The sequence below is a fragment of the Betta splendens genome, chromosome 11, assembly GCF_900634795.4.
Source record: "Betta splendens chromosome 11, fBetSpl5.4, whole genome shotgun sequence".
NCBI classification, from domain to species: Eukaryota; Metazoa; Chordata; class Actinopteri; order Anabantiformes; family Osphronemidae; genus Betta; species Betta splendens.
Window position 1 is genome coordinate 16,478,325 of NC_040891.2, and position 25,185 is coordinate 16,503,509.

Genomic DNA, 25,185 nt, shown 5'->3' on the forward strand with positions numbered 1-25,185 from the left:
GAGGAGACATGAGTCATTATGGATCAATAAATTACTGACCAGGACCCCTCTGGGACTAAACAGCTGAACTCCTATGATGATGTACCAGCATATCTTGTCCAATTATAAACACAATATAATTAATTCTGATTTATCTATTTATATAAACATAATAATGAATTGGAGGATTACTAACATAATAACAACAACAACTATAGGTAGTAGCTACTATCATTTAGCTTGATTTAAATCTGTGAGGCTGGCGGTTATTTTCAATTGTAACTATTCCTATCCTTATCTCCCTTTCTCTAATCTAACCTGATAAAATTTTAGTTTTTCTTCCCCTACCGTCATCCAGGTTTCTTTTTTTTTTTTCTGCTTGAACTTTCTCCTCTCATCCTACTTTTTATTTATTACCTAATCCTAATTTTCTTATTTCTACTGTTACTGTACCCCCCTCCCCCTCCTCTTCTCCTAACCCTAAGGACTCAGGTCTCTTGCCTGACCCCAACCCCTTGGCTCTTCAATTTAACCTACTCCCCTATCTCACTCCCTTACCTCTTGGTTGATTGATTTCATCAGCTACTTACGTCCCGTTCCTCACTCGTCCTGACTGGGACCTTTGGAGTGAGAGGAGGCCCAACTAATGGAGGGTCACGATGCTGGGGTGCCACCTATGTCTAATATACCGTTGCTGATAATAAAACATCTTCTAGAAAGAAATATTCTCCTGATTATGTTTATTACAACCAGCTAAGATGAGACCAGCACTTATTTCTTTGCCTGATTATATTATGAACTTTTTGAATTTATTATCATGAGAATAAAACTTCTATATGCATTCTGGCTGGCATGATCTACAGTATAATACGCCATTATGCATTTAATTGAATAATATTTATTGTTTGTATTCTGTGTGTTTGTGTGTGTGTATATATCTATATGTGTGTGGGTGTGTGTGTGGATGTGCACACACAACAGAACAATCATTATAGGGATCTAGAATGATTCTGTATGCATGAATAATAATACTAAAACTTTGACTATGTATTATGACGCTATTTATTTATTTATTTATTTATATTTGAAAATACATGCATGAATAGCACAATAGGACCTTAGGTGTATGGGAGGAATACCCCCCTTTTTTTTCCCCCCCTTAATAATCTACTCTAATTTATTCTTCACTTGCATGAACTTTATACTTACCTGATGTTGGCACTTGTCCTCTTATTGTCATTTGTTCTGCATGAAAAAGGAAAAAAGATATACAAATATGAATATTATTACAATTTTGATATTAATTCACAAGACAGGAACTGCAGGCACTTTATAATACTTCAGCACTTACCGACCTAGGTGGCAGCCGGAGCCAGAAGGCCTCAATCCAGGGGTGGACCACCTCCTCCTCCTCCTCCTCCTTCTTCTCCTCCCTCTCTGCCGTCATCACATTGCTCCATCCTAGATAAAAAGAAAGAGAGAAAAAAATACAAAGGTTTACTCACCGGACAACAAGCTAACAGGAACATCTTAACATAAATAAACAGGAAATTTATCAGACAAACTGCAATATCAACCCCTGTATGCCAGTGCGCCCTAATCCACCTTTTGTGGACTATTTAAATTGATTTAACCCTAACCTAACCCTAACCCTAACCCTAACCCTAACCCTCTCCGCTCACCTCAGTCCACATCTCCGTCCTCCATCGGGACCGACCGACATCAGCTGGGAGCAAATGAGCAGGGCACGGACTACAGAGCGATCGTCCCACTAGTTACAACCTACTCAAAACCATACCTTCCGTTACAAAATTTCTTTAAAAACAATTTTTATACAGCAATGTCAAAACAGGACCCATTTAAAGACATTAAAATAATCTCTGCTTTTAGGAAGAATAATAGTCTAAAAGATCTTCTAATTAAGACCAGATTTTGTAGACACAGGCAGGCCAATAACAGGGATAAGCACTGGGCGTTTAAACCAAAAAAGTTCATATTTAATCCACACGGGGGCGCTGGAGCACCAATTATAGATAACTTCAGCCTTAGAAGCTCCAACCTGGTTTATTGCATCGTTTGTGATACCTGTGGGAAACTGTACGTGGGGGAAACAGGTCAGACTTTACTCTTGAGGCTTCAGCAGCACATCCGAAGTATTGAGACAGCCAGAACGTCGACCCCCCTGGTGCAGCACTTCAATACTCACCCCCTGCAATCCTTAAGCATCACTGGGATCCAATCATGCACGACCTGGACAGAGGGTCAACGCAGGAGACAAGAGAAACTATGGATGGAGAGATTAAACACTAAAACTCCGTCAGGGTTGAATGTGTAATAGCATTTATTAAAAGTTTTCATATTTCTCCTTATCCTACCACCTCTCTTCTCTTTTTTCCCCCCCCAACCCAGGCCTAAGTCCAACCAGCGCGGCGCGCCTCCCCCGGGGCCAGCCGACGACGCCGGGGCCCCACCGCAGGGGGGGAACGCGACGACCGGCCCGCTCCGCAGCCCCGAACCCGAACCACGGGCCGTGAGCCAAACGGGAGGACGCCCCCCCCATCCCCTAACCCTAACCACTGTCCTTCATTATATCCAAACTTTTTATTACCTTCCCCCTCCCTCATCCCCTAATCCTAACCACCCCCCTCATCTCATTCCCTAACCCCAACCATCTTCTTTTTCATTCATATTTGTCTACATTAGAGCAGCCACTGGAAGGGATGTACGTAATTTTATGTAGTTGAAGGTCCTTTACCCATGAGGGAGTACAGCAAAATGATTATCTCCACTATACATCACAGGCACTTATTAAACAAGTTTTGACTATTTTACTATATTTATTCTCCTGGGTTATGTGTACACGTATGCATGTAGTTGTGAGATGTGTGTGTATATGTGTATATGTATGTGTGTGTATATGTTACTGTGTGTGCGTGTGCGTGTGCGGGCCAGCAAGTATGAATGATGGATAGAATGTTTGTGGTCGAGTGCACACATAATCCAGGTATCCTACATGAATTTCTCTTGATATGAAATTACCTTTTACTAATGCATGGTGTGCTTTTTATAAAATTTTAGATATCTGCAATGATGTTGTGAGGTTTCTATTTAATTATTTATTATGTGTTCCTGTATATGCATGACCTCTATTTACTAATGCACTTTTTTTCCCCACTGATGGCACTTTTGATTGTGGAGATCCTCAAACCCAGACACTCCTCCCTCGGACTGGTAGGGAGATGCTGCTGAGATGCTTGCCTCTCTCTCCCTCTCATGACCACTGGACAAACATCTAAAACAAATAAAATTACAAAATATTAGGCCCAACCACAGAGCATAAATAGATGGGATCAAGTCCTCAGGCCTCTGTTAGTGCAGACCCCTGTTGCCAGCGCAAACAGATCCACATCGTGGTGAAATTGTAGAATTATTTGCCCCTATCCTAACCCTAAATCAGGGCATTATATAGGGCAGCCACTGTTGTTTTTCCAAATGCTAACATCTTCTTCCCCCTCATTAATTACTCATCTTCATTGAGACAGGTGCAGAAAACAATCTGGCGGTTATTAACAGATACATTACAGATTACTTGCCTTCATTGCCCAGACTTCCACAGGACCGGTTCAGAACCCGAGCAGACAACATCCACTGGACCACGGATACAGCACACAACATCCTACACCTGTGGTGTCAAAAGTTAAATTTACATTAAGATGTGACCCTAGCCAGGGCAGGGAGGACAGGGGATCTGGGCCGCCCACCTCATACACACGTGACAGACCAGAGAAAATGGAGTCCTCTCACTCCAATGTTCTTATCCTCTCCAGGTTTTTTATACCGACAACAGCCCAACTGAGTCTACTGTAGAGGGGCCTGACTTTTATTCCGCAGCAACCACACATAGATGTCTCAGAACTTAGGAGAGATCTACATTCTTACCATAGACGCATTAAACTGATGGATCACTTTGACAATCCACAGCCACAAGCACTGCCATTCATTCAGGCATCTAGCTGGGAGCCTAAGTGGACACAGCTCAGCAAAGGGGTTCAGAAGCTGATCAAGAAAGATGTACGTTGCTTGTCCTCTCATACACCAGCAGATGGAGCCATTGCCAACCTGTCTGTTGATGAGCGACAGGCAGTGAGGGAGCTGCAGACTAATCCACACATCATTATTAAACCGGCCGACAAAGGCTCCAAAGTAGTGATCATGGACAAGCAGCAGTACTCACTTGAGGCACGAAGACAGCTTAGCAATCAGGAACACTACAGATCCATTACTGAAAGCCTGCAAACACAAACACAGACTAGGATTCACTCCATAGTCCAGCAGTTATATGTGGCAGGTTATATTAAGGCTAAACAAAGGGATTACCTATATGGCCCCAATGATCCCAGGGGCAGGCTATTTTACCTGTTGCCCAAAATCCATAAAGATCCGAACACCTGGCCAGTCCCACATCAAGTGCCCCCGGGCAGACCTATAGTTTCAGATTGCAATAGCTGCACTTACCACATCTCTCAATACATAGACCACTTTCTTGGGCCCCTCTCCAGTAGACATCCTAGTTATCTGAAGGACACTTACCACTTTTTGGAGGTCATCAAAGGCTTAAAGCTCCCTTGCCACGCCATGCTCTTTACAATAGACGTAACCAGCCTGTACACTAACATTGACACAGAAATGGGACTCAGTGCAATCCGTGCTAACTTTGAAAGATTTCCGGACCCACGTAGACCTGACCGCCACCTGTTGCAATTATTAGAAATATGCCTGAGGAACAATGACTTTGAGTTTGATGGTGACCTTTATCTGCAGGTACAGGGGACGGCCATGGGACAGAGATACGCTCCTTCTTACGCCAATTTATACATGAGTAAGTGGGAGCGAGAAGCGCTGGCAAAGTGTCTGCACAAGCCGATCCTCTACCGCAGGTTCTTGGATGACATCATAGGAATCTGGACACATGACCAAGACAGTTTCATTCAGTTTTTCCATACCCTTAACAACCACCATCCTACCATCAAGTTACAGTATACACTGCACACTGAACAAGTTAATTTCTTGGACACGACAGTGTTTTTTTACACCTACCTCGGCGGAAGAAAAGACGATTTTAACAAAAGTCTACTTCAAAGCCACAGACACACACGCTCTTCTCCATAAAACCAATTACCATCCTAAACACACTTTTAAGGCTGTAGTTAAATCACAAATCATTCGCTTCCATAGAATCTGCTCTAGACACAGTGACACCTTAGCGGCCATACGTGAGCTGTTCCAAAGCCTGCGGCGGAGGGGATATTCCAGGTCCTTCCTGAGAAAAGTGAAGAGAGACACACTGTCCGCCCTCGCTCCCACTTGCCCCCGACTGATACCGCTTATAACCACGTTCTCCCACAGCTACCGGAACTGGCATCGAGAAGTTTCAGTCATTCAAAAGTCATTTCAGCGTACAGGAAAAATAAAAATCTCAAAGACCTACTGGTACATGCCAAGTTTGTTCAGGAACCGCAGGGCCGTTTGGGTCCTCACCATAAGCATAAGCCGGTCCTGTGTCTGGGCAATGTACGCTTTACACACAGAATATGGTTTACTGTATAATATGTAATGTGTGCCGTAAGATCTACATCGGAGAGACAAAACATGACATTGCCACTAGACTCCAGCAACACCTGTACACAATTCAGAAAGGACAACTTGATAAGGAACTGGTCAAACATTTTCAAACTCATTCGGTCAGATTTCTGACCATCTCTGGCCTGGAGTGGCGGGCCACCGGGACAGATGGGCAGCGGAAGAGAAGGGAGAGGCATTGGATACACACATTGAACACAAGAACACCAACTGGTTTAAATGAAAAATGGTGTATTTGTAGCAAGGGAAAACTTTGACAATCAGGACGTTTGGTAAAAGAGGAGGAAGGCTTTGCACAGATCCATGGGGGAGACAGCTTGTAACTCCTATAGAACAGACAGGGGAAACAAAAGAAGGATTTATGAGCACCTTGTGTAAATATTTCCTTGGCCATTTATTGGTATTATTTATTTATTTATATATTGCATGCCTACTAATGAATATTGTGTATTAGACTTATAGCTTTGTAATATTACTCACCTGGTATATATGGTTTTTGTTTCTTCTTCTATAATGAATGCACTTGAGTCACAATGCATGATTTACCTATTGTGACCATAATTAATAGCACTTAAACATAAGCACTTATCCGAGGATTAACTCCTCACTGTATTGAATCATATGATGATGTTAATAATAATAATAATAATAAAAGTAATAAATAGATAAACTTCATTTTGTGTTCTCCTATAAACCAACTTCTATTTGGAAATTTCAAGCTTCATAAGTAGCGACCTAACCAGAGAGCCGACAGCCACCTGAGCCAGTGCACCAAAACTCAAATAAGAGTCTACAATTCACTTAAACCTATCCTTCACCTAACCCTAACCCTGGCTGTAACTCTTGGGCATCGGTCTTTTCATTGCACCTCTCTGGGCCTCTGTCATTTGGCTCACTTCCCTCCGAGCTGACTTGATTTTGGCTTTCAACCCTCATTTCCATGGTGGGTATTGTTTCTCATGGCTCCCATGGTTGCTCTTATAGCCAAGCACCTCCAGGATCACTGATGCTGAAGCGTATATCAGCTCATTGGTTTCAGTGATTGTTGTGGTAGGGATCGCTCTGAATGCTGCATTCATATCTTCCATGACACTTTATGATGGTACTTCCCTTAGTTGTTGTAGTTGGCTTCGGGTTGCCTGCTCAATCTTGTCATGATCTTATCTTTCAGGTCAGTCGCTGCCGCGCTCAGCGTGTCCGTGCTCATTGGGGCTTCGTACCCAATTTCCGGTTGGGGAGATGATGAAATCTTCCCTCTGACCTGGCGTCCTGGCTGCCCCTTACCATAGCATTTGTCTTGTACCTCGTCAATCTCAAGTTGTGATAGCAGTTGCTGTTTGTGGATGTTGGAACACTGAGCTACTGGTTGCTTTGCCATCAGCCTTGAATGTGGGTTTCTCCGTTCCCATTCACCGCACATTCTTTGCATGTAACCCCTCTGACTAGGGTTACTTGAGTAGTAGCATTCCAACAGAGCCTTGTTCTCGCATCTCAGCCATTTCCTTCTTGTTCCAGTAGCCCACTTCTAGCCAAGCAGACCTTGTTAGACCGGGCAACATCTGAGCCAGTATCTCATTTGCTTTATTGTTTCTCATCATATGAGGTAGGCAGTAGCTTGAAGGGTCTTGCCCAAGGACCCACACTGGATGCTCACTCCGCCCCGACGGGGATTCGAACCGGGGTCCCCCCCATGTGCAATTCCTGCAACTTGCACATATATATAAATATATATTTAGCTTTCCTCCCAACCCCCTTGCCCCAGCGCCGATAAACCAAATACGGTTCTTTTAACTCATATATCACTCTTTTCCTAACGCTACCCCATTTCTCTTCCTATCTACACCATGGTAAAACAGTTTGTATCCTCCTCCAATACTACATGCTTTGCTGCCCTTCCACCTCATCTCCTGCACACATAGTACATCCCCCTTCCTTCTCTCCATCATGTCTGCCAACTATCTTCCCTGTCATTATGCCAACGTTAACAGTCCCTGTTCTCAGATCTATGCTCCTGCCTTTCCTCTTCTCTCTCTGTACACACACCCTTCTGCCTCCTCTCCTTTTTCGAACAACAGTAGCCTAATTTCCACCAGCACACCGTTGGTTAACAGCATCGGTGGCGGGCGTTGTTAACCCAGGCCTTGACCAATCCGGTATGAAATTCAAATGGACAATTTGCATATTTGTTTTTGACAAGTTTTAAACCGGTTGCCCTTCCTGACGCAACCCTCTCTATTTATCTGGGCTTGGAACCGGCACAGACGTCACTGGCTTGCAACCCTTAGGTCTAGATTATGTGTATATAGTTATATATGTTTATTTAAAGTATTACTGTAATGAAGGCTATTTTTTATTTTTGTAGTTACTATATGAGGACCATGACATATACTGTGTAGGATGCTGGGGACACCTTTATCCCACAGCTGTGGAAGGTACATCTTGTGTTACACTCTTTTTGCTACACAGACTTTGGTCAGTAGATGTCACTAGTCTGAAGCCCTTAAGCAAGGCTTCATGAACCTGTTGATGCAATTAGTGGATAGGAAGCTTTAAGGCCCATGTGAGTCTTCATCTCCACTGTCACTAGTTCTGGCAAAATAACAAAGATGTAACGTGACAAACAGACATCTGACTAATTTCACAGAGACAGAATTCATCCAGAGTGGAAATTCTAGGAAATCATGGGCTGCCCATGTGCGGTGACATGTAGGTAACGGCTGGCATAAATTTCAACATGGTAATTAATTTGGTACATCTGGTCATACATGCTTTGATTTCAGGATTTATTTATGAGTTAATTTTTTTTATTTATGAAATGACAACTATAAAATAAAGTTACATTCTGCTCCACCCAGTTGTCCAAGCACCAACACCAACCAAGCAGGAACAGTTTGGAAGGTAAGTGTTGGTTTGGAGACAGAAATTATTTTTTTTCTCTCCAAGATTATTTAATGACTGCTTATCAACTCAGACTTTGGCATCAACTCCACATTAACACAAGTCTAAAATGAAACGTCCCTAAAGACTTTCTAATCGTACTGTACTGAGTAGTTTTAAGGTACAATTACTGCAGTTACTGTATGACAGGATTACAGTAGGAATCAAGCGTCAGACCCATTTGAGGCACAGAAATGAACTGCTTGGTATAAGAATAATGATGAGTTGCTAGAAACCAGTCTGAGCTCAGTCTTCGAGGTAGTGTGTGCATGGATACTGTTCATGTTTAGAGCCAAGTCTTTGTTGTTAAGTTGCTGATCCACAGGAATTTCAACATGTGTCCAGGAATTGTGGGGGAACTGGAACCATCAACCCCGAGGATCATAGACAGCTGTCTATCGTGGCTCAGTAGGACAGCTGTCCTAACAATCACATGTTTTATTTCTTCATCATCTTCTGTCTGTCCAGAAACTTCTGTCGTCTCTCAACTGGGATTTCATCCAGACTTATGCCATGGTTACTGGCCCTGACAAAGACAGAAGGACAGAGAGAAACCAACCTAGACTCACCAGTTCGGTCACATATTTGTCATCAGAATAAAAGTCCCAATGACTCTGATTAAAACAATTAAGCTGACTATAATTATTGGTTCTTACCCGCCACTGAGATCTGGAGGAACAGGAAGAGGTTTAGTGAAACCTTCTCGACCCATTAGCCAGTAAGTGTCCTCTGAGCCCTTGACCTAAAAAAATAGAAAAACATGTACACATCTAAATTCGATCCTGCAACTTGTACATAAAATAAAACATACTTTACATGCAACCAGTTTTATTTTTAACCATTTTTCACGAATAGTTGCACATACAAAAACTACACACACACACACACACACACAGTTGTGCTCAAATTAATACAGTCCAAATAAACAGTCCAAGTTGAAAAATCGCTGAAAGCTGCTGATTCTGTGTAATAAAACCATTGAAAGGGGTGTGTTCAAAATAATAGCAGTGTGGAGTCATTCCTCTGTTTTTAATTATATTAAATTCAATTCAATTTTATTTATATTGCGCCATATCACAACAAAGTTATCTCAATGCACTTTACATGGTAAGGTTTAAGACCTTACACAACTAAACCCATAAAATCCCACATACAGCAAGCCTTAAATTGTAATAATTACAATTTAAAAAAAAGAGTAAATGCTGTAGATGTTGGTTTTAGTCCTTTGACTCTGAACAGTGTCTGTACCAACCTATTTTACACAGATTTTTAGGCGAACAAATGGATTGGAAAAGGAAAAAAGACATACACAGTGGCTGAGTAGTTCAGTAGGTAGAATATTGGCCTGGAAAGCTAAAGATCCACAGTTTTCACACTAGCACAAGTAACTTCACACTAGCTCCTTGTGCGTCGCACAGTGGCTGCTCACTATTCCTCCAAGGGATGGGTCAAATGCAGAGGAAAGATTTCTCCAAGGGGATCAATAAAGCATGTATCGTATACAAAGAAGTGCCCTAATCTGCTTCCTAACCCAGAACAGCCAAAATGGCAATGGCAAAGACAATGATCAGCTCCAAGAAGATCAAACATAGTTTAAAGTTACCTGTAAGGGCTGTAACAATTAAACATGCTTATTTGAAAAAGGGCTATTGGCATGAAACAAAGACTCATTGATGAAAACATGACGTGATAAAGAGGTTACCATTTGCCAAAGAACACACTGACTCATAATGTGGCAATATTTCTCCTTCTGTCTTTCTCTTGGTCCGATTTATCGCACAACAGGAACCATGGATCAGTTTAAATACATCAAAATACTTAATGAGGTCATGCTTCCTTATGCAGAAGAGGTGTGCTTTAACAAGACAAGTTAAACCAAGGCCAATAATGTTTCTCAGACCATTTAGCAAGTACAGACTTAGCGTTACTTAGTATTGTTGAGTCTTGGCGTCCTTTTGTGTACAAGGAGAATAACAGGGGTGAAGGACATATCCCTGGGGGGATGTGGTGCTGGTGGTCCGGGTATCCGAGACAAGCTTCCCCAGTGTCACATACTGCTGTCTGTCCGTGAGGAAGTCTGTGATCCACCTGCAGGTGGAGTCAGTCATCTGGGAGAGTTTGTCATGGAGCAGGGATGGAGCTATTGTGTTGAATGCAGAGCTGAAGTCTATAAACTGGCGTAGGATCCTAAAGAGTCCAGATGCTGGAAGTTGAGGGCCATGTTTACAGCATCGTCTACTGATCCGTTGGCTCTATAGGCAACTGCAGGGGGTCCAGGAGGGGGTCTGTGATGTTTTTGAGGTAGGAGAGGATGTGGCGCTCAAAGGACTTCATTACTACAGAGGTCAGTGTCAGGATCCTGGGCTGGCTCTGCCAGCCATCTTGTTGTTGTTTTTACCCTTTACCACACCTTCTCCCTCACCATGCTACGCCTCGGCTTTGGACCATGCCCACTCCCCTCTTTCCCTCTGTAGTCTCCTGGCAATCAGCCCAACTCTCCACACCTGCGCTTCCCCTCTGCCTCCCTTTAAAGACTCCTGCAGCACAGCACTCGGTGCTGGGTCATTGTCAATTTATCCTGCTCTCGCTCCAAGCTACTGCTTGCCACGGACTCACTATTATCTAAAGATTTATGGACTGCAGTTTTGTGTTATCTTTGTCTGGTTATGTTAGTCATGCATTGCTCACTTTGTAGGACGTGTAGTAGTACCTGTCGTTTGTTCAGCCATGTTTGCCTCGGTTGTTTCCATGCCATGCCTAGCCTTGTGTGCATGCCTTGTTCATGTTTAGCATAGCCCCTTGCTCATGTTTAGCCTAGGTCATTATTTTACATTTACCCTAGCTCATTGTTTTACGTTTAGTCATGCTATAGCTCCTTGTTTCACGTTTAGCCATGCCGTCTCTTAGTCTCGAGTTCATGCCGCGACATGTATTAGTTTCGGGTTCATGCCGCGTCATGTATTAGTCTCGATTTCATGCCACACCATGTATTAGTCTCGAGTCCATGCCACGCCATGTATTAGTCTCGAGTCCATGCCATGATGCAAGTTTTTTGTTTAAGTAGGCTATGTTGCTAGCTCTCTGTTTAAGTAGGCCATGTTGTAGCTCTTCGTTTAAGTAAGCCATGTTGCTAGCTATGTTTTGTTCATGCCATTGTTTTACTCACGTTTTGCCAATGCCATGCCTTTGCCACGTTCTGCTCGTTTTTTTTCTTATTAAGCCAAGTTGGAATCTTTGCCTACTAGTGTATCGTTTTAGTTATAAAGGAGTGTTTTGTGTTTGAGTTTGTTATACAGAATAAACTGTTTCATGGATTCCTGGCCCGCAATATACTCTGACTCGGTCCGAACAGACTTTCACAGCCCCAATCCGCCATCTCGGGTGGCGGATCGTGACAGTCAGGGCCATGGGTCTGTAGTCATTCAGTCGTGATTCTGGTCTTTTTGGGGCCAGGGATGATGACTGAGGATTTGAGGCAGACTGGCACATGACAAGTCTCCAGTGAGGTGTTGAAAATGTCTGTGAACACTGGAGACAGCTGGTTGGCACAGTGCTTCAGGGTGGAGCTGCAGCTTTGCGGGCCTGGACATCCATTCTGTGGATGGTTTAGTTTGCTAATTTTCTATTTGACTTGTACCCTGCCCAGAGGTTTTTTGTTCAACATTAATGTATTGTAAGATCTCTTGTGTTTTCTGTTATGAAATCTTTTGTTTGCACTCCTGCATATAACTATATAACTAAGTTTAAATTTTGTTTAATAAGTGAACTGAGGCAGGTGGCACGGTGGTGCAGTGGGTAGCACAGCGAGAAGGTCCTGGGTTCGATTCCCAGAGGTGGACAGGGTGCCTTTCCATGTGGAGTTTGCATGTTCTCCCCGTGTTTGGTTGGGTTCTTGGCATAGGTTCTCTCCAGGTTTTTCAGCTTCCTCCCACGGTCCAAAAACAAGCATTACTGTACGTAGGTTGATTTGTTACTCTAAAAATTGCCTGTGTGTGTGAATGGTTGTTTGCCTATGTGTTGCCCTGCGATGGACTGGCGACCTATTCAAAAAACTTTATTAATCCCAGAGGGACATTATTTTGGACACTTTGATCGCTGTCACAGATGGAGGTACACACAAGAAGGAGATGCTACCACATCTACACACACTCACATCAAGTCTAATTACTATTGTATAATTACATCAATTACTAGCTCAAGTTTTATTATACATGTTTTTGCATGGATGAAGATTAACCCTTACAGACAGAGGAGGAGTTGTACAGGCCAATGGCCACCGCTATGAAGGATCTCCGGTGGCGTTCTGTGGAGCAATACTGATCAGCCTCTGGCTGAAGGTGCTCCTCTGTCCAGCCAGCAAACTGTTGAGGTGTTGTTTAGGATAGAGAGGAGTTTGACCAGCACTCTCTTCTGAGCAAACAAATTTAGGGGGTCCAGCTCCACCCCCAGCACAGAACCAGCCTTTCTGATCAGTTTGTTTAGTCTGTTACTGTCTGCTACATTCATGTTGCTGCCCCAGCAGATCACAGCGTAGAACACTACACTTTTTCCAGTCCAGTTTATTGTCCAAGTACACTCCCAGGTATTTGTACTCGGTCACCACCTCCACCTCTTCATTTTTAATAGTGAGAGGGGTGACAGCACTCACAGATTTCCTAAAGTCAATCACCAGCTCCTTAGTTTTACTGATGTTCAGTTGGAGGTGGTTCTGTCCACACCAGTCCACAAAGCTGTTCACCCCTTCATGGTACTCTGTGACATCATCACCCTGGATATGTCCTACAATAGAAGAGTCATCAGAGAACATCTGGAGATGACAGGACTCTGAGTTGTACCTGAAGTCTGAGGTGTATAGGGTGAAGAGGAAGGGAGATAGGACTGTCCCCTGTAGAGCTCCTGTGCTGCAGACCACGGTGTCAGAAACACAGTTCTGCAGGCGGATGTACTCGGGGTGGTTGATGAGGTAGTCTATGATCCATGAGATCAGGGGGGGCTCCACCTGCATGTCCTTCTGTTAATTTCCCAGCAGCGCAGGCTCAATGGTGTCAGGTTTTGGTCTTGTTTCCAGTTCCTGTTTTATTTTTGTAGGACTTCCGGTTTTGTTCATGTCAGCTGTTTCCTGTCACTCCCGATTCACCATGCACACCAGTCACATATTAGTAATCACTCCTGTATTTAAGCACCAGTAATCGCCACATCCGTTGCCAAATCGTTGTACGCATGTCGTCACTTTCCAGCATTCAGTTGTTCAGCTTACCTCGTCTTCGACCCTGTTCCGAGTTCCCGACTGTTGATTCTCACCTGATCCTGACTGGTACCGTACTCTGTTGATTCTGTTGCTGAACCCTGCCTGTTAACTGGGCGTGATTAAGCCTGCTCCCTCTGTGCCTTAATCTTTGTGCCTACACGTGAATGACCTGGACTGTCTGTGACTACGATTCTTGTATTAAACCCTTTTACTCATACCATCTGTCTGCTGCATCTGCACTGTGCATTTGGGTCCTCTCTCTGCCGTTCCCTGACAAATGGTGTTAAATGCACTGGAGAAATCAAAGAACATGATCCTCACTGAGGCGCCAGGTTTGTCCAGGTGGTTGTAGGTGCGATGGAGCAGATGTATGATGACGCCATCCACTCCTAGATGGGGTCTATATGTGATCTGGAGGGGGTCAGCTGAGGGTTTGACCAGAGAACACAAGGAGTCCAGGATCAGCCTCTCAAAAGCCTTCATGATGTGAGAGGTCAGAGCCATGGGTCTGTAGTCATTGAGGACTCTGGGATGTGGCATCTTATTCACTGGCACAATGCATGACTTTTTCTGCCCAAGAGGAACTCTCTCCAGCTGCAGGCTCAGGATGAAGAGTGTTGGAGGACACCACATATTGTAGCTGGGGAGCACAGACTTTCAGCAACCTTTGGGCTGATTCCATCAGGTCCTGCAGTCTTCTTTGGATTAAGCTTGCTCAGCTCCTTTCTCACCTGATCTGCTGTGATTTTGTATGAGGTGGAGTTGGGAGTGGATTAGTCCTGTGAGTGATGTAAAGGGGCGCCTATAGTGAGCAGCGGGGGGTTTAGAGGCCCAAACTGGAATTTGGTAAAGAACTTATTAAGTTCATTGGTCCTGTCATTGGACCCCTCAGTCATCTGGCTGCTGGACTTGTAGCCAGTGATGGTCCTCATGCCCCCTCCACACTCCCCTGGTGTTGTTGTTCTGAAGTCTTTCTTCCAGTTTCCTCCTGTAAGCCTCCTTCCCCTCCCTGAGACACTAGACTCTCTCTGGACACTAGTAGCTGCCTACCTGTCCCTGGACCTGAATGCTTCTTTTCATTCAGGGTGGCTTTGATGTCACGAGTGACCCATGGTTTGTTGTTAGGAAAGCAGTGAAAGGTTTTATCAGGTACATGGGTGTCGACGCCGAAATTAATATAATCTGTGATGCAGTCTGTCAGTCCATGAGGTTCACAAAGAGCCTCCCAGTCAGTGTCTGTAAAGCAGCTCTGCAGAGCAATGCGGTCCTTATCTGTCCACCTTTTAACGATTTTAATGGTGGCAGGCAGCCTTCGAACCTGAGGTGCGTATTGTGGCAGCAGATGAATCAAATTGTGATCCAACTTTCCCAGAGGGGGGAGGGCAGTGGAAGAGTAGGCATCCTTAACATTAGCATACATCAGGTCCAGTGTCTTCTCGCCTCTGGTGGGACAGTTCAAAACTGGGTGAAATGTAGGATGTGACTTGTCGAGGCTGATGTGATTAAAGTCTGGAGATCTGGAGATCATAAAGATAGCATCAGGATGTCTGGACTGCAGGTTGGAGATGGCCGTCTGTATGATGTCACACGCCGCGGCAGCGTTCACGGAAGGGGGATGTAAACACCGATGAGGATAACGTGTGGAAACTCTCTGGGTAAATAATATCAATGGAGGCCCACGGCCAGCAGTTTGATATCAGGGCTGCAGATCCGTTCTTTGACCGTCACATGTCCAGGACGGCACCACTTATTGTTAATAAAAACAGCCACCCCCCCTCCTCGCTTCTTCCTGGTCCTCACTTGGTCTCTGTCAAAGCGCACGGCGCAGAACCCGTCAGTGTTAATGCTGGAGTCTGGGATACCGTCATGCAGCCAGGTCTCCATGAAACACATCAAACTGCATGCAGCAAAGATTTTCTCCTCTCTCACTAGAGCTGTCAGTTTGTCCATTTTATTATCCAATGACCTCAATCAGCAAAGGGAGATGCGGGTTGAAATCTTCTCACCTTCTCTTTGTGCAGCGCCTTTCTTCAGTGTTTATTCCCTCCACCAAATTTTTTGCCTCCTCTGCATCCCCTCGTTTTCCTCCTTCTTTCATCAGGAAAGCTTGTCGTTTCTGGCAGAGTCAAGTATTTTGCTGCCGAACTTCAGCTGATCTCGGGTGTAAACAAAGTTCGCGTGGCGCCAAATCTGCTCTTGCGCACCAGCTTTACGAATGAGGGAAAGTGTAAATCCAAGCGAAAAAATGGACCAAAAAACTGTCTCAAATAACGTGATCAGAGAGAGTGCACCTTAAACACTAAGACTATATAAAGAAAATCATACGTAGTAGATAAAAAGTAAGGAAAAAAACAGAAAAGACAACATGACAGAGTGATTGCGCGCTCGCGCCTACACACATAAGGTCAGCTGGGATAGGTTCCAGCCCCGACGCGACCCCACATTCGTTCCAGTGAAACCAAGCTTAATAATGTTTTTCAGATCATTGAGGAACTACAGACATTTTAATTTGGATTAAAGGTACCGAAGAGCTTGTTCAACCATTACTTTGACAGTACAGAACCAACTGAACCAGATAACAACATTTATAAAAAAGGTTAAGAAAGCAGTGCACCTGTGCCTTCCTGGTGTCTATATGGTATCCCAGTTTTAGGCTGGCCAGGACCTTCACAGTGCTCAGGCTAATGTGGATCCTGTATGCTGGAGAAAAATAAGATGATGGTCTTACAAACAGTAACAGAACAGAAACAAGCTCAGGTCGAGTTCAGTCTGTCTGTGGAAGGAACACATACGCAGTCCACTGGACTCCATGAGTGATGCTGTGGTCACAGTGTCTCCAAACAGACAGTACCTGGGCATCGTTAGACCCACCACACCTGCCACCACCGGACCTGAGGACAGACACAGGGAGAAAGAGACCGATCAGAGAAATCCCAACAAGAACTAGAACAACACTACTTAAAAAGACTACAAGAAAGAAACCGAAAAAAAAAAATCTTCTCCCCAGGCTGCAATCCTTAGGCCAAAACTCGTTGAATATTGATTTAATTGATTGTCTGTCTACGGATGTGAATAAATATCTGTTTATTACCATTAAATCTCTGTTTATTACCATCAAGTGTTGTGGATTAAAGTTTGGTTTGAGGATTAACCTCAGAGGCAGGTCCCCACAACTAGACAGGGAACAGCATCAGTACCAGAGTGTAGTCCAATGCGTATTTTGACTTTCATCTCAGGCATATGTCTGATCTTGAAGGCTGCGATTGAGTGCAAGATGTCCAGAGACATGTTGGCCACTTCAGCAGCGTGGCGATTCCCATTTCTGTTGGGTACACCTGAAGCCACCATGTAAGCATCTCCAATAGTTTCTACCTGAAACCACACAGATCACAGCTACGTAAACATGATGTTCAGTGACTAGTTAGTCTGAAAGTTGAGTCATGTCAACTGCATTTTTTTCTTTTCCAGTAGCAGAAGTACAGTTAACTTGACTCAACTTTAACCTGGATGACTAAGATTCTTCACCGACATAGTGATGAGTTAGAACTGAATTGAATTAAGTGTTTCGTCTAAACAATGAAAATACTCTGATGATACTTGTCCACGTCTAGAGTCATTACCTTATAGACATCATGAGTAGCAATGATAGCATCAAACATGGTGTAGAGGTCATTCAGCAGGTCGACCACCTGCTCACAAACATACAGCTTTAGTCAAGCAGTGAAGAACAGGCAGTACTGAACCCGGCAATGAAGCAGTTTGTACCTCAATAGGTTCACTCAAAGCTGAGATGGTTGTAAATCCAACAATGTCACTGAAGTAAAGAGTGGCATCTGAATAATGTTCAGGTCGAACCGGCTTCCCCTTCTTCAGAGCCTGAGCTACAGACCTGAAAAACAACAATGCGTTTACTCAAGGAAGGTTAGTTTCAGCTTCCTGGTGGTTTGGTGTCAGTGGTACTGCTGTCCTGGGTGAACTGGAGAATAGACCTCCCTCCATTTACCACACTTTGTTTTTGAATGTTTGTTTTTTGGCTCCCAAATCATTTGCTGCATAAGCAATCTCATGGTGTGTCTCTAAATGTCAACATGCCAATTAACCCTATAAAACCAATGACTTTCTGGTTCAGGAAGATGTTGATGATCTAAACAACTTTCACAACTCCTCACTGCAGGTAGATCATATGTCTCTGAATAAATCCAATATTAAAACTTGCTGGCAGGTCAATATATAAAAAAGATGCAGTAAGTTTGCCACACCTGGTTCTTTACATCTCCATTATATTAGAAGAACTCTCTGTGATCAGCTGAGTCAGGAATCAAAGCAACATGTGTCCCGTTTCATGCTTCTGTTGTAAAGTGTGCTCACAGATCAAGTGTAACTTGGTTGTATTTTTAACAGGAAGTCTCTCACTTTGGCAGGAGCTGCCCAACAAGCTTCTCTGTCTTATTCCTCTCAACTTCTAGCTCATCTGTTCTTTCTCTAATCAGATCCTCCAGGTTTGAACTGTACTGTTCCAACATCCGCAGCATGGAGTCAATGATGTTTGCCCTCTTGCCCCTGTTACTGCCCCGAAACTGCAGATGTAAAAACACAATGACAGGACACAGGTTGACATGACTTTAGACTGAAACCACATCAATATGAAGCTAGTGAGGAGTTGTCTTACCTGTTTGAAAATGTTGTCAAAGCTCGGCCTCTTGTTGGGGTCTTCGTTCCAACATTCATTCATCAGACTGAGACAGTCATCAGGAGCTTCGTCCACCGAGACCATTGGTCTGCACAGAGGAGGGGGATTCTTCAGACGATCCACAATCTCTGAGAAAGAGACAGGTGGTCAGACATACATGTAAAGATGAGGGGGATTCTTCAGACAGTCCACGATCTCTGGCAGACAGACAGAGAAAAGGTAGACAGCTGCAGCTCCTATCTCACCATGAGCAGGCATGTCCATCATGGCATATGGCAGCGTTCTTGAAATCACTTCTTGTGTGATAATAGAGAAGCTGAAGACATCCCCAGCAAATGAACCTCCTTGGACCGGGTTCCTCAACAACTCTGGAGCCGTCCACAGCAGATCTGACAGAGAGACAATAGACAGACAGGTTTGGACCAGTCTGTTTGTTTTCAGTAGCAGAAACTATCATTTAAATTTTATGATCTGAGCACAGAAGAACATCTGAGATGACATTAGAGCTGGCATCAGACTTAAAAATAAAATCAACAAACTGAAGTGAAAACATTTAGCTGTGTTTCTACCCTGAGGATCCTCAGACAGGTTAAGGTTCTGAGCGTGAAGGATCATGGGAAGGCCGTAGTCAGTGACCTTCAGGACAAAGCGTCCATCCACCAAACAGTTTGTGGACTTCAGACGTCCGTGACTCAACCCTCGTAGATGAAGGTACTTCATCCCCTGAAACACAGAGATAAACATGCAGCTCTAATTCTGGTTTTAAGGTTTGTGTGGTGAGTGTGTGATTATATGGTCTCATTAACTTGAGTGTAGTCGAATTTGGTCTTTCTTTCTTTCTTTATATATTCTTATGTGTCGTTTGTCTATGTCTGTTGTTGGTTACTGGGGTTAAAGAGTTTGTCCTTGAGATTGAGTTTGAGAAGAACATCTACTCATGTCAGGTTGACCTGACCTCTGTTCATGTCAAAATGGTTCTGAGAAATTAAATGGATAAAACAAATTGAGTAAGCATCTAGACTTTGTCCACGCTTTACTGAAACATAGGCTGGTACTGTAGCTGTGGGGAATGTTTAAGAGATTTCTGCAGGTTCTGTCTAAAGCACCTTGATTAGGTCCATGATCAGTGAAGACTTGAACATCCAGTCCAGCCTCATGTTGCCATCTGCCAGCAGGTCAGCCAGACTTCCTCGAGGACAGTGTTCAACCACCAGAGCAAAGATCCCACAGTCCATAAACAGACCCAGGTACAGGTTGAGGTTCTCATGGCGCATCTCTCTCAACTGGGCCCAGACAGAAAATACATCAAGTTAAAGCATAACATTTAATCTGTATCATTAACATCAAAGTGTCGTATTGGTGGATGTCCTCTGACTAGATTGTAATGTTCATACTGTCAGAAAAATAAAATCAAAGATATGAAAATGTTTCAATTCACTACATTTATTCTGAGACGTTCTGACATCACCAGACTCTTGATGTGTCTTGTCAAGTTTTCACTGTACACTCCTTAAGTTCTTGTAAGAAAGGTTTTTTCTCTTTTCTTTCCTCTGTAAACATGGCTTCATAGATGAGCTTTGCAACTTCAAACTATCTTTCAAAACTCAAAACTTCGAGCTTCTCCTTTATGTTGCTATGGGTTATTCTTGGACTCATCAACTCAAAGAGTTATCATAAACCTTTATCAGTTTAAGATGGCTGTAGTGAAACATTTATAAAAAAAAAATAACCCTAATTTGGACCCTGGAAAATATCAACTATAGGCCTATATTCAGTTTAACCTTTATCTGTAACACCTAACCTTTATCTGCAAGTTTTTTAGAACCTGAGTGAGAATAACCTGAACAAAGATTTTTAGTCAGGATTTAGAAACAGCATAGAAACATCTCTGGTTAGAGTCACTAATTTTTCTCTTAGCTTCGGACAATGGTCTAGTTTATGTCCCGATCGATCCTAGGTGGAACCAATTAACTTAATTTAAAAATGATGAAACGTGACAGCATTTTCATTTGTCCGCTGTGTTGTATTAATTTATGGATTGATTGAACCTATGAATGAACAGAAGAAAGGAGTTGATGTTGTATTAATACTGAATTAAATTAAATTAAACTTAATCTGTAAAAACAGAGCTTAATATTATTAATATTGAGTTAAAATAATTAGTTAAGTTAAATAATGTATTTAATCTGTAACTCATGAAATGAAATGAGATGCTATTTAATGTAAAATTGAATAGCGTTTAATGAATTGTGTAATTTGTGCATTTGTTTTTTTATGGATTTTCTTTTGTTGTTTATTTAATCAAGGTTTTTCAGCTAACTGTGACATACCTAATTAACCTAAGTCAGGTAATCCTAAAATAAAAGGAAATTAGAATGAAAAGGAACTTGGTGGTCATTGAGTGAAATCCAACTATCCATCCTCATGTGATGCCCTTTTCAAACAGGGATCTGCATAACAAATAGCAGCTTGACAGTCTGATGGTCCTGTTGTCTCTCTGTTGTCTTGTTAGTGCTGCATTCACAAAATATATTATTAATAATATATTATTAGTATTATTAGGAAACACTCTATAAATATTCATTTCTAAACAGATTATTTCTCTTTTGCATGTATAATATCAAACTGAAAAAAATCTAATAAAAGCTAAAACTCAACTTTTCTCTACAATGTGTGACTTCAAATCCAACTGATTTTGTCACTCAAATATTATTTGTTTCCTACTGTACTGTGTATCTACTGTGTGTTCAATGTGTATAGTGTGTCTCATACATGGCTAAACAGACTCTGGGTGTTCTGATTGACAGCAGTCATGGACTTCCCAACAGAAACCTTCTTCAGCCAAACCCAGTCACCCTGGTAACAGTGCAGGCAGAGCAACGTCAGTGTTCTGGAGAGAGGTGAACAAGTACATGGACAGGCGAAAACACAGCTGTACCTCCAGGATTCCAATGTTTGAGCTCTCAGGTGTTGTCAGAATGTAACTTCGAGCAATTGAACGGAACGGAGTTTTAATTTCCAGAAGACTCCGCATGATTGACTCATCATTCAATTTCTACAGAAACAAGACTATTGCATCATCATTCAGTCATGTAAGAAAAAGAAAGACTTTATACATCCCAAGCTAAAGCTCTACCACTAAGCTACCAAGCCACTGTAAGGTCAGCAATAGCTTCTGACCTTCCTGCTGACTTGAGTGTCAATGAAGACAATGTCATCCAAAGTCAGGATCAGTTTGCTGATGTTGGCTGCTCTCTTGAACTTCCTGTAAACATAGTACAGTTATTCTTCCAGATCAGATATGCTCTTATTTATTGTGAGGTTCAATGTATCATCACCTTATCCAGTAGAAAAATGCTCCAATAAGAACACAGACTAACAGCAGAAGGAAAAATGTTGACATAGTGTCAACACCTATACAAAGAAAAAAAATAAGAATAAAATGTCATTATGTTCCTCTATAGTCAGTGACAACCATCTACAGGTTGAACCTATACAAACTCCCCATGGGGTCACCAAGTGGTAAAGCCTCATCTTAATTTAAAGTTGAGCAGAAATTTCAACCTGTTATCTGATTATGAATATGATGTGTGTTTGGAATTTGAAAGCCTTATTTTTTTGTCCATTTTCCACCTGCTGTATGTGGAATTTGTTGGGTTTAGTTGTGTATGGTCTTAAACGTTACCTTGTAAAGCGTCTTGAGATAGTTTGCTATATAAATAAAATTTAATTACAAATTTTATTCATAAGAAGGTATTTTCTATTGGGATAGAACTTTAATATATATCTATGATATCTCTCTTTGACTGATTCATGAGTTCCCAACATTAGTTGCCTCTACAATGTATGTTTGTTTTTTTCATGTTTCATTTGCAGTTTTTGTGTTCATAAATATATAGACAATATATACAAGTAAAAACAGACAGATTATATAATATATTCAGAAAGTAGTAGTAACAGAGGATTCACATTGTTAGAGCTATGAATGTCTTAGATAGACATCAGCCTTTTATTGAGGTTTTCATATACATAATTGAATCCCTGCACAATTCTTTTTTATTGCTTTATAACTATTGTATTACCAAAGACCTAAATTAAACTGGAATTATTTTGCCTGTGGAATCAATTTTCCACTAACCCCCAGTGCAGGCTTCTTCTGGGCTGAACCAGCAGAAACTGGCTTTGGGCGGTTCTCCACCCGGGAAGACAAAGGAGCGACCCAAAGGCTTCAGACCTCCAAGTGTGTCATCAGTGTTCATTGGAGATAATAAGTGTGTGGGAACAAGTCTGTCTCCATCACTGTCCAACACCATGTACCTGGACTGTAGGCCTCGCCCCTCTTTACCTCCAGACAGCACCTGAAGAAATTAAGCTCACTGGGTCACAAGTTGATGGCCAAATATAATATTCTGAACTGAGTAATAAAAAAACTTTGACTAGCAGTGTATATAGTCTTCATAAAAAATTATGCTAACCTGATTGAAGCCATAGAAATTAAAGCTTCCGTCTGATTGGACAAGCTGGTCACCTGTCACCCAGTGCCCACCCCCTGCCTGACGACGTTCTTCTACCACCTTCGCAACAAAATACACCATGTTATAGATGGTGCCAAACAGCGGAGACACCTGGCGAAAAAGTTCAGGAGAAAAAAACATGATCTTAAACATCAAAATATATAAATAATATCTAGACAAGTATGTGACCATCTGAGTAGAAATAACCTGCATGACGATTTAGATCCATCATAGCAAAAAAATAGCTCGGGTTAGAGTCACTAATGAACAGTCTGGTTGAGTGTGCTGTACCCTTCAAATATATTCAGGCAGGTAATACACTGTCCATTACCATGTACCTGGACTGAGGCAATGCCCCTCTATACCTCCAGACAGCACCTGAATAAATTAAGCTGACTGGGTCACAAGTAGATGGCCAAACAAGGCAGCAAAATCTCTACAGCAAAGACAATTCAAGGTGCTTCACAGACATTTACAGGTCTGGTTGAGTGTACTGCAACCTTATACAGTAGTTTAATATTTTCAGGCAAGTAATACACATTATGTATATCAATATACAGATAACAATCCAAGATGGTGTCGCCTTAGTAGCTGCCTGCTGGAACAGCTCCCTACTATCTTTTCCAGTTTTTTCTGCTCTTATGATGTATGTTGGTCAGTTTTATGTTTTTTATGTTTTTATGTTTTATGTTTTTTTATTGTGGTAAAACCCTGCTTCTAGTGCGCACACAGGAAGACCACTTTAATTGCTCTTGTGCTCACTATCTCTATTATGTTACTTTTTTGGAAAAGGTTGGAGGACCCTCTCAGCCCAACTCATGTCTCCCTTGGTTTACCCCAGAAACACCTAATGATAAAGCTTCTAGGTTTTTAAATAAGTTTAAAATACACATTATAAAATGTTTGTTAAAAACGTTATGTTTATAGTTAATCGTAAATACTTAAGGAAATGTGTTAAATTATAAATGTGTTTAGTTTCTATAATAATAATTCTAATTAATTAATTCTAATTAATTATTATTATAATTAATTCAAATTCTAATTAATTCTCTCTAATAACCTCCCACAGGGTTAGGGTTAGAGTTCTATCTAACCCTAACCCTGGTTCTACTGTACATGAGACTGTGTCTGTTTTCTCCTGTAGTTGTTCTTCTCTCTCTGTCCTGGTCCTCAGGAATCATCAGACACAGAGCTTTAAATTTACTGTTCCAACCATCCTGGTTGTGTTAGGGTCTACGCTGCCCTTTATACCATGTCACCAGCAATTACTGATGCTGTTGTCATAATTACAAGGCCACTAAAGATTGCCTAATTATAACACATATTGATGAGGTGAATTTAATGGCCTGCTTCAAATGGGTGCGGTGCGTTCTATAATGAAGGGGTTTAGTTCGGGGACCACAGGAATAGTCCAGGATGGTGTTGTCAGGCCAGGACCTCCAGCATGACCTGGGTCGGTTTGCACCTGAGTGCAAAGCGGCTGGAATGACAATCAGTTCTTCCAATTTTGAGGCCATGGTTCTCGACTGGATGAAGACGGATTGCGTTCTCCAGGTTGGAGGAGAGTTTCTGCCTCAAGTGGAGGAGTTCAAGTATCTTGGGGCCTTGTTCATGAGTGAGGGAAGGAAAGAGTGTGAGATTGACAGACGGATCGGTGCGGCAGCTGCAGTAATAAGGTTGGTGTATCAGTCTGTTGTGTTGGAGACGGAGCTGAGCTGAAATACAAATTTCTCAATTTACCGGGCAATCTACGTTCCTACCCTCACCTTTGTTCATGAGCTTTGGGTCATGACCGAAAGGACAAGATCTTGAATACAAGCGGCCAAAATTAGTTACCTCTGCAGGGTGGCTGGGCGCAACCTTAGAGATACACCATGGTGAGGGTATAGAGCCGGTCCAGCATTCCACAATCAGGTCAACCAGGTTCCTGTTCTTGTATATGAGGTTTGACAATCGGCCAAAATCTTCTCTCCAGTAAACTGATATAAACTTTCCCGGGGAGGCTGAGAATTGTTATCCCCTGATAGCTGGAACATACTCTCCTTTCCTCCTTTTTATAAAGAGGGACAACCCCCCCGGTTGCCCAGTCAAGAGGAACTGTTACCAGCATCCACGTGATGTTGCAGGGGCTGTCACCGAAGCCATCCCCACAACATCCAGAGACTTGAGGTACACAG

At 42.5% G+C, this 25,185-nt stretch overlaps 1 protein-coding gene across 5 annotated transcripts; it reads right to left on the bottom strand.

Moving 5' to 3' along the window:
- Positions 1–5,594: 5,594 nt before the first annotated feature.
- LOC114865278 (retinal guanylyl cyclase 1-like) lies at positions 5,595–25,185 on the bottom strand. 5 transcript variants are annotated; one of them, XM_055512873.1, is made up of 18 exons: positions 22,970–24,120; positions 22,633–22,852; positions 21,833–21,908; positions 21,675–21,759; positions 21,433–21,549; positions 21,267–21,350; positions 19,601–19,777; positions 19,064–19,217; positions 18,740–18,883; positions 18,474–18,622; positions 18,218–18,381; positions 17,570–17,693; positions 17,425–17,493; positions 17,002–17,176; positions 16,597–16,695; positions 16,419–16,504; positions 9,213–9,298; positions 5,595–9,082 (listed from the first exon to the last, which is right to left on the bottom strand). In XM_055512873.1, exons 1-18 carry the CDS (start codon positions 23,219–23,221, stop codon positions 8,995–8,997), a joined length of 2,349 nt encoding a protein of 782 aa, XP_055368848.1. In that variant the 5' UTR covers positions 23,222–24,120; the 3' UTR covers positions 5,595–8,994. The 5 variants fall into 5 exon arrangements, 4 of the variants coding, with proteins under 4 accessions (XP_055368848.1, XP_055368851.1, XP_055368850.1 ...); XM_055512876.1 differs by lacking the exons at positions 21,433–21,549; positions 22,970–24,120 and having other exon boundaries at positions 21,267–21,384; positions 22,633–22,696; XM_055512875.1 differs by lacking the exons at positions 21,833–21,908; positions 22,970–24,120 and having other exon boundaries at positions 22,633–22,637.

Bases quoted from the DNA above. Each gene is read 5' to 3' on its own strand.
- LOC114865278 (XM_055512873.1), bottom strand. From the start codon at position 23,221: ATGCAGGTTATTTCTACTCAGATGGTCACATACTTGTCTAGATATTAT. The intron at 21,760-21,832 runs GTGATGATACAT...CTATGTTTACAG, and splicing joins GCATTTTTCTACTGGATAAG to GAAGTTCAAGAGAGCAGCCA. The intron at 19,778-21,266 runs GTATGAGACACA...GTCTGGGCCCAG, and splicing joins CCCAGAGTCTGTTTAGCCAT to TTGAGAGAGATGCGCCATGA.